This window comes from Perissodus microlepis, chromosome 8 (assembly GCF_051167445.1).
Source record: "Perissodus microlepis isolate ML-2025 ecotype Zambia chromosome 8, ASM5116744v1, whole genome shotgun sequence".
Lineage (NCBI taxonomy): Eukaryota > Metazoa > Chordata > Actinopteri > Cichliformes > Cichlidae > Perissodus > Perissodus microlepis.
In genome coordinates this window covers 11580225-11596785 of record NC_140468.1, presented here as the reverse complement: position 1 = coordinate 11596785, position 16561 = coordinate 11580225, and the positions used below count along the sequence as shown (strand labels likewise).

The following is a 16561-nucleotide window of genomic DNA, read 5'->3' as shown; positions in this document are numbered from 1 at the left end:
GGTCAGCCACTAATCAGAAGGTCGGTGGTTCGATCCCAGGCTGCCTCCTGGCAAGATACTAACCCCATGTTTGCCTACTGGTGGTGGTCAGAGGGCCCGGTGGCGCCTGTGTCCGGCAGCCTCGCCTCTGTCAGTGCGCCCCAGGGCAGCTGTGGCTACAATGTAGCTTGCTATCGCGAATGGGTGAATGACTGAATGTAGTGTAAAGCGCTTTGGGGTCCTATGGACTAGAAAAGCGCTATACAAATGCAGGCCATTTACCATTTAAAACACTATATTTATACACAGTTTTAAGTATTTTAATTTTATGTTAGTTCATTATTCTACACCAATGACTGTGTAAAAGATGGATGACGCGACACCGCCTCCTACCATTGTGCAAAAATGAAGCCCGCTTGTGGAGGCTGCCATCTTGCAAATTTGGAGCCAGAGTCTGCGCAGTAGTGACTTGAGGTGGAGCGACTGTGTAACACTCCCGCTCACACACCCGCTGGACGTGACCGCAAACACGCCCCCCTACACTTTTTACGTAGCACCTGTGGTTCGAGTTTTTTGCTGGTTTACCGCGACTGACGACTCGTTTAATTAAGGTAAATACAACCATGTCACTGTTATAAAAAAACAACAACACACAGCTTATCATCTTATAGTTCTAAAATCGCTCTGTTGTTAATTCGTTTGCTACATTAGCCGCTAGCATACGCACTGTGTTGGAGGCTTGTTGCTAGCTAGTTAGCGATGCTACACACCTGCTACTCTTAATAGTCTTCAACACTTATGTTTTTTTTATCCATTTTTAGACAGCGATGAGATCAGCTGCACACTCCACAGAGGCCCAGAGTTACTGTTAATATCAAAAATATAATGCTGTCCTTTGAGATTTTAACATAAGACTGTGAGTGTAATGGATCTAAAACTGTTTAAATCTCTACAGCCTGGTAACATGGAAACTTTAAAAACAGCAGCAGAACGTTTCAGTAATGTAGTCTAATGTGTTCTTTTCATTTAATAATAATCCATATTATGTATAACAGCTACATTCACCCTGGAGAGAAACTAGTGAGGGAGACCATCAGGACCAAGCTGGGTTTCTGGGTCCAGAGGTTTGGAGAAACTTCTTCCCTTTCTTTCATCACAGCTGTCCTGTGCCAGAAGTTCTGTTGACCCACTGAAAGAGGCTTCATTTAAGAAACACCAGGAACACTGAAGCTCATCGCATTGATCAAGCAGGACTCATGATCTTCACCAGCAGCTCCCTCACAGGGAAATCTTCAGAGCTCCTCTGTAGGCCCGCCCCAGAAGATGGATAAACCCAGCATTTCATGAACACTGTGATGGAGACCTTTGGTTTGTGTAATGTTATAAATACTTGGATACTCCCCAGAGGCTCCGGACTTTTACATAAAGATATTATATTCAGTCCTGTAGAAAGTTATATATTTAAAAATATATGATCCTCTTTGGTTACTCTGGTATGAATAACTCTGCATCACTTTATGGTAAATAACCCACTATGTGCAAAAAACTGTGAAAGAATTCCAGATGACAAGTTTGTAGTTCAACATACAAGTAACGACCTTTGACTTTCATCAGGTTTTATTTAATTGTGTTAGAGAAACTCAAACGTGCTCTTCATGCAGCTGAGTACATTAAGTGTTTAAAACGGAAGCTGTGCAGGTCTGAGATACAAACTGAGGTCCTGTTAATGCTGATATATAGTGACACTGTTACAGGGGTGATTAATCCTTTTGTTTTTTTGTGTTTAACTTTATCAATAAAACAGCTGCAGCTTTCACTGCAGCACATGTGGTACGTTAACCTTTGTACTGTTTTCATCAGTTCATTTTGCAGTTAACATGTGAACATGTTGGATGATCTGTCTGCTGTCACTGTGTGGTGCTGAGGTCTGAATCTGAGGGCAGCTCCTGTAATCACAAAGAGAACAGAACCATCAAACTCAAATAAATTTTATCCCTCAAAATTGAAATAAAGCTGATTCTTCTGTCCTCACACACTCAGGATCTGAAGTTGTTCTCTTACATTTTTTTTCAGTATTACAGTACACTACAGTACTTTAATCCATAGTTCCTGATTAATGAGGAGCTACAAGGTACAAGCTTTTTTTTAAAAAAAGTTACTGTCTTTATAGATGTGGCAAGAGACTGAAAACATGCTGTTGTTTGCACATATTTAATCAGCTCTGCACAGGAGCTGAAGCAGAGTGCAGCCTGTTGCTTTTACAGTATAATACTTGTAATAAAAGTACAGTAACAGTAATTAGTGAGTAGCCCGGAACGTTTCTCTTGATTTCTTTAGTCAGGGTAAATTCATTCACCTGCACGGGTTAGCTAAACGAACCCTGACAGCCGAGTCCTCATCTTAGCTAGCTAGGTCTCAGGACCGAGCTAAGGACGGTAGTTACGGATTAGCTTACAAACACGTTTAACTTACCAAAAAAGTGCAGCGGGGCCTCGGGTCCTTCTGTCGGGTAGTCCAGTTTACTGAAGAACAGGGGCGGAGCGTGGGGATGGCTTACTGGGCTTAAGCCCGGATTGTTTTGTCAGAAGCCCGGGGTCTTTTGGAGTGTAATTTTTTCATAGTTAGATGCCTGGCTGACAACTGTATAAAACAAAAAGTACACACAATATTCGAAGCACATAGTGCACACTGTGGGAATTTACGACTGTGCGTGAATCCCCCCTGATATTGGTATGATCCGAGCTCAGGCACTAAGCAACTGAGCGAGAGGGCGGGGCAGCTGCTGCCTGTGAGTGCGCTGTTGGAGAAACAGAGCCAGCCATACTAAGGAGAGCTTAAGTTTGACCAGGTACCAAAGCAAATCATTCATACCGTACAAATAATGTAAATATGACGGTGTATCACGAAAGATTGATGTATAAGCCGTGAGACCAGTTTTCCCGTGCTTCACTCGCGTACGTCAGTTTGAAGAGGAAAAAGAACTCCACGGGACTCCGATGTGAAAAGATGTAACAAAAAATTTATTCCACAGTTTGCATCTTACAGGAGTGGTCAGGTTTAACTTATCCTCCACAAAATAACCTACTACGGTAGGAAAACCGTGTAGCTCTGTTCTACCCTGCTGCCGCGTATAGCTTATGCCGTGTCAACTCTTTTTCTCTCCCCCCTCCCGCACCGCATGCGCTAATTTGCATACATCCGTGATGCCCGGATTTTACTATAAACACGAGTCTTTAAGGCACATGTATTCATGGTACTACGTAACCAAACCAACACAGCAATAAAATAATTTTAGTTCCACCATAAACATGCATTTACTTCTTAAATTATTAATTACACAAACAAGCTTAACAACAGCAAAATATAAATACTAAAACATATGAACTATCTTAACTTGGCTCCCACAATTGATATCAAACTGATCACTTGACCAATATTACGTTACTTCCTCTTCAAGTGAATCAACAAATGGCGAAATGAAAAGCCGAACAAATGCTATTTTTTTAGAGAGTCTTAGCTTACGTGTGTTTATTTCATATTTTCAGTTCTTACCCTCCCCGACTAAATAGGTTTCAGTTATGTACTGAAATATAAGAATGGACATTAGAGGGTTCTTTCAAAGAAAAAAACTCAGGTAAATGTTATTTTATATATTATGCTTTGTATGTTGTTCAGTATATTTCTATGCAAAACAAGAGGGATTTCAGTACACAGCAGGATATTCACATTTGTAACCAGATATTTACATACACTTTAGGGAGAAAACATAAAACATTTTTACTGTACAACATCAATTTAGAGTAAACTTTTGTTTTAGATAAATATTGAAATATCTTTTGAATTAGTTAAATGTCAGAATAAAGAGAGACAGAGCTTCTATTTTTTATCACTTTGATCAAATTTAGGAGTACATATACACTAAGTTTATTGTTAATTAATAAGAAAACTCCAGACGATTCCATTCTGAGCTGAAGAAGCTTCTGATAGGTTAGTAGAGTCCATGTGAGTAAATTGGTGGCACACCTGTGGATGCATATAAGGCAAAACACAGAGCCTGTTTCTTTAACATGGGAAAATCAAGAGATGTCAACCAAAACACCTGGAAAAGAACTGTGGAGCTCCATAAGTGTGGCTCAATTTTGAATACAATTTGGTGCCATTTGCAATTAAGAAATACAGATAGTTTCTCTCTTTACTCTTAAAGTTAACAAATATGTTTTTTATATTTATCAATCTAAAAAAATAAACATTTAGTCTGATTTGATGTTACAGTTAAAAAAGTGTTTTTATCTGAAGAGTGTGTAAATATCTGGTTTCAACTGTATATTTGATGATTGTCAGCACAAAGAGGGAGAGAGAGGAACAGAGAGGGAGATGGAGAATGAGGACAGAACAGAGAGGGAACAAGAGCAGGTGAGACACACACGTTAGTCAAATGGTTGTTTACCAAAAGTATCACCGTATCATAGGTCCTCATGTATCTTGTACCTAGTGTTTCTTTTTAGGTTTGCTATTTTTCAAATTCTACATTTATTAAGTTATGCAGGCTTGTTTGCACAACAAGGCTAAATAATTATATAAACTTTTCTCAATCTAAATAGTGTACTTTGGTAGAATTAAAAAAACAAGTGTAGTGCAGGTCTATGATGATTTTTAGTGCTACTATCATCTAGTTCTGATTCTGGTTCTGTCTTGGTTAAGTCCTAAGTAGTCCTGATTTTGAACTGTTGTAGTCCTGTTTTAATTCCGGATCAGTTCTGGGTCTGGTTGAATTGGGGTTTAGTCCCTGTGTCTTGATACAGCCCCGACTTTGTTACATGCATACTACCCTTTAGGGCTAAGCCCCGGGTGTTTCAAATGTCTGGCTCCGCCTCTGCTGAAGAACACCTCAGGCTGTCAGGTTAAAACACTTGGTCGTGTTTTCGTAGCGTAAACGCTGGCCCTCCTCTCAGAGCCTACGCTCTATCTGCTATTCCCGAACAGAGATACGCAAGTTTCTCCGTGACTGCAGCTGCCAGTCAAAGCTGTTATGATGACGTTTCACCTCAATTTAACATCACCGCGGTAGGAATTAGAATCAAACTTATGGGAGAGGAGACCCCTTGGACATCAATCAGCGTGATGAGAACTATTGATAACAAAAGAAAGAATCTTTGGAAAAAAATTATCTGAGGAGAATAAATTTATTTTATTCTGACCCCAGTCCCATCCGCTAACATGGAGGAGGCGGGGTTTATGACCTATACTGCAGCCAGACACCAGGGGGCGATAGAGACGTTTTGGCTTCACTTTTGGGGAGCTGTCGCGTCGTCCATGTTTTATACAGTCATTGTTCTACACCAATGATAAAGAATATTGTTGTCTCTGGTCATTACCAGATTAAAACTGTTTTATACATAAAAACATATATGAAGATTTAATACAATTTAAAACGTACTAAGCTAGATTCAAACTATTTGTTTTTAGACCTCCCAAAACCAGTGTAGTTTTTGAGTATTAGAAGTTCCATCAAATAAAAAAAAGTGGGGGAGTCATAACAACAAAGAACAAAACTCCATCCATTCATCCATTTCCATATCCCAGCAGTCATAGGGTGAAAAGTGGGTACCACCTGGACAAGTCGCTTATCTATCGCAGTTTTAATAAATTCTATACAGTGATTCATCTGTATTGACAGTCTAGTAATGTAATATATGTTAAATGTAGAAATAATACTGAAATTCTATTGGCAAACTAAAGTAACAATAACCATGTGCATATTTTTCATATAGTGTTTTATTTACATCTGTTTTTTTAATAGCAGACACCATCACGTTAAAGAATAACGTGGCAGTGACATGAAAATGCATTAAGTGGCAGAAGGGAACTTGTTCTCAAAGTGAATGCACTGAAGCTCCAAGACACGTTCCTCTTCCCATCAGATCCAGCTCAGGTGCACTTGTGCATTTACTGGGGGATCGTCACTCTGCCACCAGCGACATATTGAAAAAATCCATCAGAGAAGTTCTGCTATGTCTTTTTCCACTTGCACAATGGGACAGTGAAGTTCATACCTGTAGCAAAGGGAAAATGCTGAACTTAGTAAAATTAAAATCACATGAAGGGTTTAACTCATGGTCTATGACTTTACCTTTTGAAGGGCATGCCATTTGCAGTAATGAGAAACTTCTCAAAATTCCAGCGAATGTCATTGACTTTGATCGGAGACCAGTAGAATTTCTTTATGTCTCCAATAACAGGGTTGACAAATGGCAAAGATTCCTGTGGTGAAACAGGGAATGACATGGTATCTGAGTTTTTCAGGGTTAAGCACCTGCAGCGCTGATAGGAAAAAAATAAACTATATGGGTAATAAATCCATTCAGTGAACTTATAACTTCCAGCCTTCAATAAAACGCAATGTACCTTCAGAAAGGTGAAAAGAGGATCTTCGTTTAAACCATTCACCTCAATCTTGCTGAAGACGGGAAACTTTGGCACAAAGCCCCCACCAGGTCTGACATACTTCAAAATATTGAGCATTTCATGATTTACCTCTGCACAGACAAGCGTAAAAAAAAGTTAATACTTCTGTTTTTTGCACGTGTGTATTCAAAACCTTGTCTTTAAAATAACTTGTTAATTAAAGTATCCACAGTGCATCTAATAGAGCTTGTATATGGTGGAAAGAGTTTTTAGATTCCTTAAGTACAAATAGATTAATGCATTATAAGCAGACTTTTAACTTCTATATCGTTACAATGATGGATAATAGTAGTAGTATAGCTGCTCATTGCTTCAAGTTAATATGGCCGTTGTTTTAAATAAAATTTTTACAAAGTTTTTTTTTTTTCTATTGTGTGCTCTGTATCGTATGAAAGACAGGGAATGTCCTTAATATCATCATTTCAAGAACAAGCTCTGCAGAGTCTCATGCTGTTCAAACCTTCTGTTTGCGAGGGGCAATCAATCAGAAATTAAAGATAAAAAAAAATCTGGTTTGTTTTGAAGTGCGGCATGCAAAGCTCCCATAACAGAACAATACAGGTCCCTATTATCCACCTTACCAGGTGATTGGAGACCAAACTGGTTGCAGGGGAATCCTAAGACAGTGAAATTGAGGTGGCCAAACATTTCCATGAGTGCATTCAGTCGGTGGTACTGGGAGAACAAGGCATAAAATCAATCGCCTTCAATATAACGAGTTAATGTGGTCTGACAGTAATCAGTCAACTCTTGCAGAATATTACCTCCTCTATTGTTGACCCTCAGAATGTTGCAACGTTGACGATGAGAAGCACTTTACCTCTGTAGTTACTGAGTGGAACCGGCTGTCCATCCAGGGTCTCAGCAGAGAAATCATAGACTGATTTATTTGCCATGCTTGTTCTTTAGCTTGTCTATGTGACTGCAGTCGGTCAAGAGTGAGTATTCACTCAACTAGCCTGTTGGCTCGTCTCATCCACTGAAACACAACTCATGGGTCAGCAATTGTTCAGCATGACTGACTTCATTGTTCTTCTGGCCAGAGGTGAGCAGGCAACATGGCTAATTGTTCAACACTTGTATACCAAACATGTGGTTGTAAAAAGTAATAGGCAGCCAACTGCAACCAGGAAAGTACATATTAAACATAAATATGGATCTTTGCTTTTAGCAGTAATTATCTGAAAATCTTTGCTTAAAAACAGTATGCATAATATATTTCAAACTACAACAAAGCTAATAAAGTAAGCCCTTGTGGGCTAACAAAACAATTTTTGATTATTGTATGATATGGTAACAGGGTTAAAATTAACAGGGGTGCGCAAGTTCTCATGGCTGAATTGATCTATTACTTTTATTTGTACTTTTTCAACAACTAGTTCTACATTCTGTTAGTTATAGTTTTTTGTGCATGGATTTTTTTCAAATTCAAATTTGTACAGAGTTGTACAATTACAATATGGAAGTTATTTATTTTGTGTTTAAAGTGAGTACATTATTTTTCTTTTGTTGATAATCTCTTCATAAATGTTACTTTGTAACTTACTTCGAGGTACTGTATTAAACTGGGGAAAAAAATCAATATAACATTTTTAAGAAATGCGCATGAAATAAGCTAAATATTTGATTGTAAGAAGATCCAGAGATCTTTAAAAATCAATAACAAGTTTTCATTTATTACAGTTATGGCAAATCAATCTTTAAATTGTTTTGAATATTACCATTGACGTCAACCCGGAAAATTACAACTGCTGAGTTCAAGTTCTCCCTGTAAACCACAAAGCCACGACTATATCAAAGCTAAGATGTTAATTCTCGGGCATTCTAGTGCAGCACACTGTAAATACGTTTAAAAAATACAGTCTCTGATAGGATGGTGTTTTAGTTGTTACTTTAGTTAACAACACAGCGCAACCGTGCAGAACTGGGTCTCTTTAGATTCATTAAACGAATGAATTAAAAATCAAATAGAAATTCATAGAAAAGCAATAGCTCTAAGTTGCTATAAGAGTTTGAATGTTTCCCCCGTAAGTTACTACTTCCTTCTTTGACGTGTAAATTTACATCACACGGCGACACTTGGTGAGCCTCTTGTTATTTTGATCTATATCCTTCTGACTGTCCGTTAATGCACCATCAGGCTTGGGTTACACCTTGATTGCTTTAGAAGATGCTAAAGGAAACTATTTTATTTTGTCATCCATGGGAAGAATGATATGTTCGTGGAAACGTACTGTAACATAACGGGTTCATAATGGACGAAGAAGCTAAGATGCGAACGTAAGTGCTTTTCAGAGGGGATTTCTTTTGCGTATAAAAGCGTCTGGATTCGTGGCCCCGGCATGCTAGCTTCGCGGCTAACAGCGGTAGCTTCCAAGTCGCTGAAATGTAGATGGCTGCTCCCATTTATTGATTGCTGCTAACTTTCTTTAAACTACCCATCTTCTTGACAAAGCTGCCATATCGTTATCTATTGCTAATGTTAATCGCTGTTGCTCTGTCTCCCTGTCAAAGCGCTTGCTGAAATGTAACGGTGTTTATAATTCCGTTAAACTGCTTTGCATCAGCACGCCGAAGTATCAAAGTTCATCTGTAACAAGGTTTGCTCCTCAGCAGATGCCATCTTTTGGACTTGCCCTGGGAGGATGTACTTGTTCCACATATTTTGTGCTATTTACCGCTGCAACACCTTGTCAGCCTCCAGAGGGTGAGCAAGCAGTTCCACAACCTCATTAAGGTGTACCTATCCAACTGCAGGACCTTTCATCTGTCCCCGGTAAGTGCTGATAAGAAATGACATGATTTTCAGCTGCATTACATGCTCATAAAGGAGGCTGCCATCTTTCTTCTTATGTCATATTTACAGACCTCACCATGCATTCCCAGGGAAGCATTTTGCTCGATGTTAAAGGACAATAAAGTTCTGCAGAACTTGTCACTGCAGAATTGTTCAGACTGGGTGTCCGATAAGGAACTGCTGCCAGTTATTGGCCAGAACCAACATCTGCAAAGGGTGGACATGAGCGGGTGTGCATGTCTCACCCGCCACTCCCTGGTGGCTGTGTCCTTGAGCTGCATGCACCTGCAACACCTTGGCCTGGCACACTGCGAATGGGTGGACAGCCTGTCCCTGCGCAGCCTGGCTGACCACTGCGGGGGGCTGCAGTCGATCGACCTCACCGCCTGTCGCCAGCTGAAGGACGATGCCATCTGCTACCTGGCCAAGAAGTGTTCAAATTTGAGGTCTCTATCGCTGGCAGTCAATGCCAACATCACCGATGAGTCAGTGGAGGAGGTGGCCAAGAACTGCAGGGGTCTGGAGCAGCTGGACCTGACAGGTTGCCTGCGGGTCAGGAACCAGTCCATCAGGTATGCGATATCTTATTTTAAAGAGTAGTCTAACTGACTTTGAGCTGTTCCTTCCCACGCTTTGTTATCAACTAGCTCACTTGTTCACCCTTCCATAAAATCTTCTGCATGCTGTGCTCACAGGACTCTTGCAGAGTATTGCCCAAAGCTGCAGTCGCTGAAGGTGAATCACTGCCACAATGTGACAGAGTCTAGCCTCGATCCTTTACGGAAGCGCAATGTAGTGATTGATGTTGAGCCGCCCTTACAGAGGGCACTTGTACTTCTGCAGGATGTGCTAGGATTTGCACCATTCATCAATCTCCAGATATAACAAGTTGATAGAAGGTAGATACAATCGGCCTTATATACACAATTATATATATACCTTCCAATCATCTTTATATATCTTATATAAATATAATAACAACAGATAAGACTGACTGATTTCAACCTGTTATTGTGTTACAGGTGTCTTCATATCTCGCTTTCATCTGCATCACATGGGCATGTGTTGCTATGAGACAGTTAAAGAACACACGAATGTGTTGCACTCAAGCTTTTGTGGAATGTGATTAATGATACATGTTTAAGAAGGACTTGAAAATATCATCAGTAAAGTAAGCCATGTACTTTTAAGAACTGCTGCCTCGTGTACAAAAGAAATCACTGCACTATTACTTAATCATTTGGTGTGATGGGTATAATGTATAAACAAGGTACAGTGGATTTTTTTTTTTTACCAACCTGTCACCTTATGTTTCATTTGGAAACATTTAAAAAAATGTTTGAGTTTAATTAAACATCTCATTTTGCATGTGTGTGCCAGCTTAAAGGTTCATTTCAACCAAATCGCACAAAAAGCATACTCGCACTTACCACTTAATTGTGTAAATATTTGTTTTGTTTATTCCGATTTTATTATCTCCACTTCTGCGTCTTCTGCTGCCACCAACAAACAAGGAAGGTGTATGCAGTTTTGTTTCCGGTGCTTACTTAACGTCTTCCAGAGATGATCCTGGCTCCTCGGGATCATCTGTAAAATCTCACTGCTGTCAACAGTTTCCCAGTGAAAGCTGAGATGAATTGCATGGTTACATGTACAGTGTAATGAGTAGAATTTTTTTTTCTGTGATGTGGGTGAAGTTCCCCTTTAATTCATAATATTAATAAATACATAGCTTTTGAATAAGTGTAAGAATTTATTATGACTATTTCCCATTAAGTCCCTTAAATGGCTTTTGTAAAAATGACCTGTTGACATGTTGTTGGCCTATGAATTATGGAAGTACTATTAAATTGTGAAATACTGCCAAAAATGACACTTGACTTTGCTGTGATGGAGTTGTCTGTTTACGCCCTTACCGCCTCCTATAAATTTGAAAATACCTGTTTGGTGCAAGTGCTTCTTTTTATGAAAAAAGAAAAGAAATCAGGATAGTACTAGGATAGTTTAGGTTTTTCCTTCTTTAAATGTAGGGAAAAGGTGCTGCTTTCCTGCCACTGATGTGAATAATTTCTAATTATATTAAATAAAGTGAGCTGAAACTATCTGAATTACATTTTGTGGGATCAGACGTGAAAATAACATAAAGAAATCTTGTTTAAGATAAAGGTGAAATGCCCAGGCCCACATTTTATTTATGTATTTTTTTCAAATCAGTGTAGATGAGCTCATATATGTTATTCCGTACTGTGAATGGCACCTCTACAAAGTTTTATGACTGCAAAGTGGCTTGGATAAACCGGGGCTTTGCCTCTTCCCTTCACCGGCACAAGGTGGCAGCAGTGAGTCAGGATATTTGTCAGTTTAATCCTCTTTGCTTGACTTTTACACTACAGAACATGAAATGACAGAAAAAGCGCATGGTGTTAAATTTCCCACTACAGCATCAATAGTACAGGAAAAACACCAGTTCTATCTTTTTCAGATTTAGCGAAAACGGTGTTTGACAGGTAAGTCTGTCTTAAACAGAAACAGGCTCTTTGACTCAGTGAATATAAAGTTAAGAATAAAGGCTTCATATTGTTGCTACTGCTACTTGTTAAAAATCCCCCTTACAGTTTCCTCTGGTGGTCCAATTGGCAGACTGCTGTATCTTGTATCTTGTCTCCGTGACAACACAACAGGTCTATTTTCCACTTGATGGCATGGTTTACCCCATCTGCTGTGTGCTGTCCACAAGCTGAATTTGCACCAAGAGAGTTGCTTTTGAAGGGCTTCAGGGATCGACCGACATCCTTCTGTTGGCTGTGCTGATCATCATATTGTATCGCTGTCCCTCAGCGGAGGCTTCACTGTGTCATTAGTTATAAGGTAAATCTTGAAATTTCAATTCATGTTGCATATGGTGGTGTAAACATCCAGATTTAGGCAAACGGAGTGAGAATTTCTTTCAGCAAGATTTTGAGTTAAGACTACTTCTCCTGCAGAACAGATGAAGTATCCTGATATATGCAAATAGGACAAAATACCCACCTTCAGCCTTAACTTAGCCCAGCAGTTGCTTATGTTTGTTGCTGCTCAGCAGTCAGTGGGTTAAAAACATTTCAGACTACATTCATCATGTAGGACCTCAATTAGCATTGATCTGCAGGGGGGGAAAGAAACATTGCTGCGATATCATATACCGCGGAGCAATTTCAGTTCTAATGATTGAGTGTGTGAGGGGATTTTTCAAACATAGGCAGCCAAACATATTTTGTCTTCCTGTCAATAATCTGGCACTTGTCTAAATTATTGATCAATAGCAACTGATCATTTTATACCAAGGCACAGGAGTGAAGTTGGTTCATTCTGCTGCAGTTTTAGCCTTTGGCATTGGCTAATATATTGTACTTATTAATACAAAGAATAAATCCATCTTTAATCTCTGGCTGCTTTTAAAGTCCTCGCTGACATAGTAACTTACCTGTTACTAGAATACCTGAGTTTCATTTATATTTGCTGTGGCAGCTGATTAGCTAACAAGGATTAAACAGAGGCCTTCCTCACAGCAGACATTATTAAATGCTATTGCAGAAAACATATAGATGTACGGGTATTATTGATGGCTCAGTTCTCAGAATCTCTAGTTATGGTTTATTTCGTTTTGCAAAACAAAATCATGTCTAGATGGCCAGTGCCAGTTTAGATAGTTATTAAAAGTTTTAATAGCCACATAATAAAAAAACTTGGGCCCAGGAGATAGATTCGAGTCTGTCAGACTGAGCACTGCAATCTTTTCACCCTAAATCTGATTCTAAATATTCAAATTGATCACTAATATTGCCAGGGACTAACTAATTAAGCCAAATTTTGAAGTCACACCTGCTTTTGCATATTTGAAATGCACTTTTTAGGACTTCTCTGTTTCCATTATTTGATCTTGACTTTGTCGGAAGCCGCCATACAAAATCCCTTTAACCTGAAAGTGAAGCAGCTAAACGCAATCCAGTCACCATTAATTGTATTATTTATACCTGTGCCGTTCCAACTGTGCCATGTCAAGATGTTTTCACTGGAACAGACCAATTAAAGCTGTCATCTTCTCTTATATTTGTCTCTGATTTTTCTGTGTAAGGGAAATCTGGAAACAGAAACTAATCCCGCTTTCATACTAGTATAATCAGGAATTACTTTCATCCTTATGTTTTCTCTGACACTGACAGAAATGATAGGAACCATTCATTTACAATAATCCAGATTCTTATTATTTGCTTCCTTCTGCAAACAGACAAATTAGCCACAGTACACAATTTTTATTGATTGTCTTGTTTTTACAGTGCATTAAAATGACAAAGATCCAGTCTTTGTTTTGCTTTTGCTGAAGGATCTGGAGACAATCATATCCTTGGCGCAAACGATTTCCTGGTAAGGAAGTATCACTCAGAAAAAATAAAAAAAGAATTTACTATTGTAGCAACACACATCCATCCTTCTACACATACATCTAGCGGCATGAACATTACCCAAATTCTAAATGCTCACTGTAAGGAGTGATTAAAAACAAGTAAATATGTATACAAATCAGCAATCCTAGAAAGTAAAACAAGTTTTAAAACAACAGATTATGTCTGTAAAAAGATGAGTTAATTAATTGTTCTTTAAATTAATGTTTGTAAAAGAAACAATATTACTGTTATTGTAATTTGAGCCTCATTAGCCTGTAACAGACATTTACTTTATGAATTCACAATGTTTTACACTGTACTTTTATGTATGCGTCTGTTGACATTATACTAATGTTTCCCATTTGTGCTCTATCCCCAAAGCATTGAGTTAAATACTTAAGCTAAATCACGTATGAATTGGGAAGAACAAGTGAAAAAATCCACTCACAGCATCAGTCAACTGAGTAATAAAAGTTCATTTAAATGTATCCAGAAATATTTGTAGTTATTTACTTGAATGCAGAATATTATTTTCATCTGCAGCGTGAATGAAAACCAGATCCTGCTCAAGAAATCAGAAATTGGTTTAGGATACTTTTCAGCCCTCTGTTAATTAAATGAAGTTCATATGAGGTGAAGAGAGAATTACTGTAGCTGTTCAGATGGGACCAATACTGTGTCAGAGATTTTGTTCATTTTCATATTTTTAATTAACAGGCCTTTTCCCTTCGTCTTCTTTCATTTATTTGATGTAGTTTATCTCCTCCAACCATTCATATACAACCTTATTGGATCCTGGGACTTAAGGATCCATCTTTTGGCCACCAGAGAAGCATAACTAATGACAACATTAAAGTGCCTTTGTGAGCGTAGCCATCAAAATGTCGATCAACCAAGCAGGAAATAATGTTGGATTTAAAAATTCAGCATGAATAAACATGTATGTTAGAATCTGCGCGGCTCATTTTAGGAAGAGTTTGAAGGTGTTGATGTACTTGTGAAACATCCCGATGAAATCACCAGGTCTTCAGAGTTCATATGTGTGGCATGGATGTGAGACTAATGAAAAAAAAGACTGTAGTGTGGAGAATCAAGCTAGGCACTGTTGAATTTTCAGCCTTTGAGCGGAGTGAATGACGGTGCCACACAAGACGTCTTCAGTGCACCATCCAATTGAAGCGACATTTGAAGCTTTCCTTGGACTCAGACCTGTCAGACCCATTAGCATCTTCTTAATTGCTGCACTCCTTGCTGCAGACTGGACAGGAAGCACATGGTCAGCTAGTTAGAACTCACATAGTTTATCTCTTCATTAAGACATTTTTGCCATTTTCTTCAATGAATAGAGCATCCCGGCGAGCGTGACTCACAGCGATTTACTACTTGCCTGGAGAATGTGGGCTGTTAGTGTTTGGGATTAGATTTATACAGTCAGCAATGGCGTCACTTTGTGGTGCTGTGTTGTAAAATTAGTGATTGTGGCAAACTATATATAGTTGTACATTTTTTCGTATAACAAACAAAAAGCTTGTTTTCTTTTTTTCAGTCTGTCTTTCTTCAGGAGTTTTTTCTGACAATTTTTCCATATAATGTTATTTTGTGCTGAATTGGTTGGCCTATCAGTAAATAAAGTAGATTGGATGCGAAGAAATTTTAAGGACAACAGTTTTGCACTAGATTAATTATATTTGGTATAGTCCAGCTAAAAAATCTGCAAATTGTTTTGCTTCATACAATGCAAATGTAAAGTTTTTTGTTGTGTGGTTGGAGAAACTGATCAAACATGGGAACTACTATTAACACTGAAACAGTAAATAAATAGTAAATGAGTATAAAATCTAAATATAACAGATAATGAGAATAAATATTAGTTGTATCAGTGACCTCTGCTGTAACTAAATACTGTAACTGTTGTAAGGGGTCTTTGTTCCAGGCTTTGTCTTTCTGATTGGTAATTCGTGCAACCTACCAGTCAAGTTCATCTGACTTAACCCAACAACTCTTCCATCTGAGCTCAAATTCAGCTTTATAACCACTCATCAAAGCCCACATGTGCTCAGAAACAGTGAACCTGACATTGTCAGTATGTTTGTTCTTTCTTCTTCTTCTTCTTTATTTATATATATGAAGTTCACTACTTTCCTGCACACTATCAGCTAAATCTAACCGATAAGAAAGCCACTTCATGGGCTTTACATGTGATATTCATCCCACCTATCCCTCTCTTTGGACTGAGGCCTTTTTTTTAAAGCTTCGCTCAATTTGGCTGCACTATAAACACACTGATTTACCTAATAGAGAATACAGTATGCATGATGAGGATTCATCTTGGCAGGAGCATTTTTCCCTCTGACTAATCTGAGCTGCTAAATTGTAAGTAACTGTGTTGAACTTGTGTCCTTCAGGCAACAGAGATCAGAGTTCAGCATTCTGGCGTAATCACAGGTCACATCTTGTTATGCCTAGTGGACACTGAAAGATGCTGGAGGCTCGCTCATCTTTTCTTGTGGAGGGAGACAAAGATCTGACTTTAAAAAGGTAACTTTAATACACTTCACAAAGGTTAGAGATTTGAATTGTGCAGACCACCAGCGTGTGTGTAATTTGTACAGAATTGAGTGAATATGATAATTTGTAGCTTGATATTGTCAACACGTTGGAAGGAATAATTAGATTAATGCTACATGGACTATTTTTTTAAAAAAGAGAGCAAAATATCACCATGCCATCTCACAGTGCTTGCATCCTCTGTCTCATTTCTCTTGCCTTGCTTCATTCTCTATAAAGGAGGCTCTTAGCATTATTTGACAAATGGAGCACAAACAGCAAAATATGTGTTTAGTACATGCCTCGGCCCGTAGATTAATGACATTAACGAAGTTTCCATTAGCACAGC

At 38.6% G+C, this 16561-nt stretch overlaps 2 protein-coding genes and 2 long non-coding RNA genes across 5 annotated transcripts; 2 read left to right on the top strand and 2 right to left on the bottom strand.

The window, feature by feature from the left end:
• The first annotated feature begins 425 nt into the window (after nucleotides 1-425).
• Nucleotides 426-1926, top strand: LOC146381465 (uncharacterized). Its single transcript, XR_014801091.1, has 2 exons — nucleotides 426-590; nucleotides 1035-1926. It is a non-coding gene; the product is annotated as an uncharacterized LOC146381465 (long non-coding RNA).
• On the bottom strand, nucleotides 1579-3194 carry LOC146381464 (uncharacterized). The gene is made up of 2 exons (XR_014801090.1): nucleotides 2452-3194; nucleotides 1579-1925 (listed from the first exon to the last, which is right to left on the bottom strand). It is a non-coding gene; the product is annotated as an uncharacterized LOC146381464 (long non-coding RNA).
• A 2697-nt stretch (nucleotides 3195-5891) lies between these two features.
• On the bottom strand, nucleotides 5892-7340 carry gpx9 (glutathione peroxidase 9). Its single transcript, XM_084937510.1, has 5 exons — nucleotides 7209-7340; nucleotides 7026-7119; nucleotides 6385-6515; nucleotides 6110-6240; nucleotides 5892-6032 (listed from the first exon to the last, which is right to left on the bottom strand). The coding sequence occupies exons 1-5, from the start codon at nucleotides 7338-7340 to the stop codon at nucleotides 5975-5977; spliced, it is 546 nt and encodes a 181-aa protein (XP_084793636.1). The 3' UTR covers nucleotides 5892-5974.
• A 1206-nt stretch (nucleotides 7341-8546) lies between these two features.
• On the top strand, nucleotides 8547-11121 carry fbxl15 (F-box and leucine-rich repeat protein 15). Of its 2 annotated transcripts, none has more exons than XM_084937506.1 (5): nucleotides 8547-8724; nucleotides 9058-9220; nucleotides 9311-9813; nucleotides 9937-10140; nucleotides 10264-11121. In XM_084937506.1, the coding sequence occupies exons 1-4, from the start codon at nucleotides 8699-8701 to the stop codon at nucleotides 10124-10126; spliced, it is 882 nt and encodes a 293-aa protein (XP_084793632.1). In that variant the 5' UTR covers nucleotides 8547-8698; the 3' UTR covers nucleotides 10127-10140; nucleotides 10264-11121. The 2 variants fall into 2 exon arrangements, with proteins under 2 accessions (XP_084793632.1, XP_084793633.1); XM_084937507.1 differs by having other exon boundaries at nucleotides 8548-8724; nucleotides 9061-9220.
• The last annotated feature ends 5440 nt before the right edge of the window (nucleotides 11122-16561 follow it).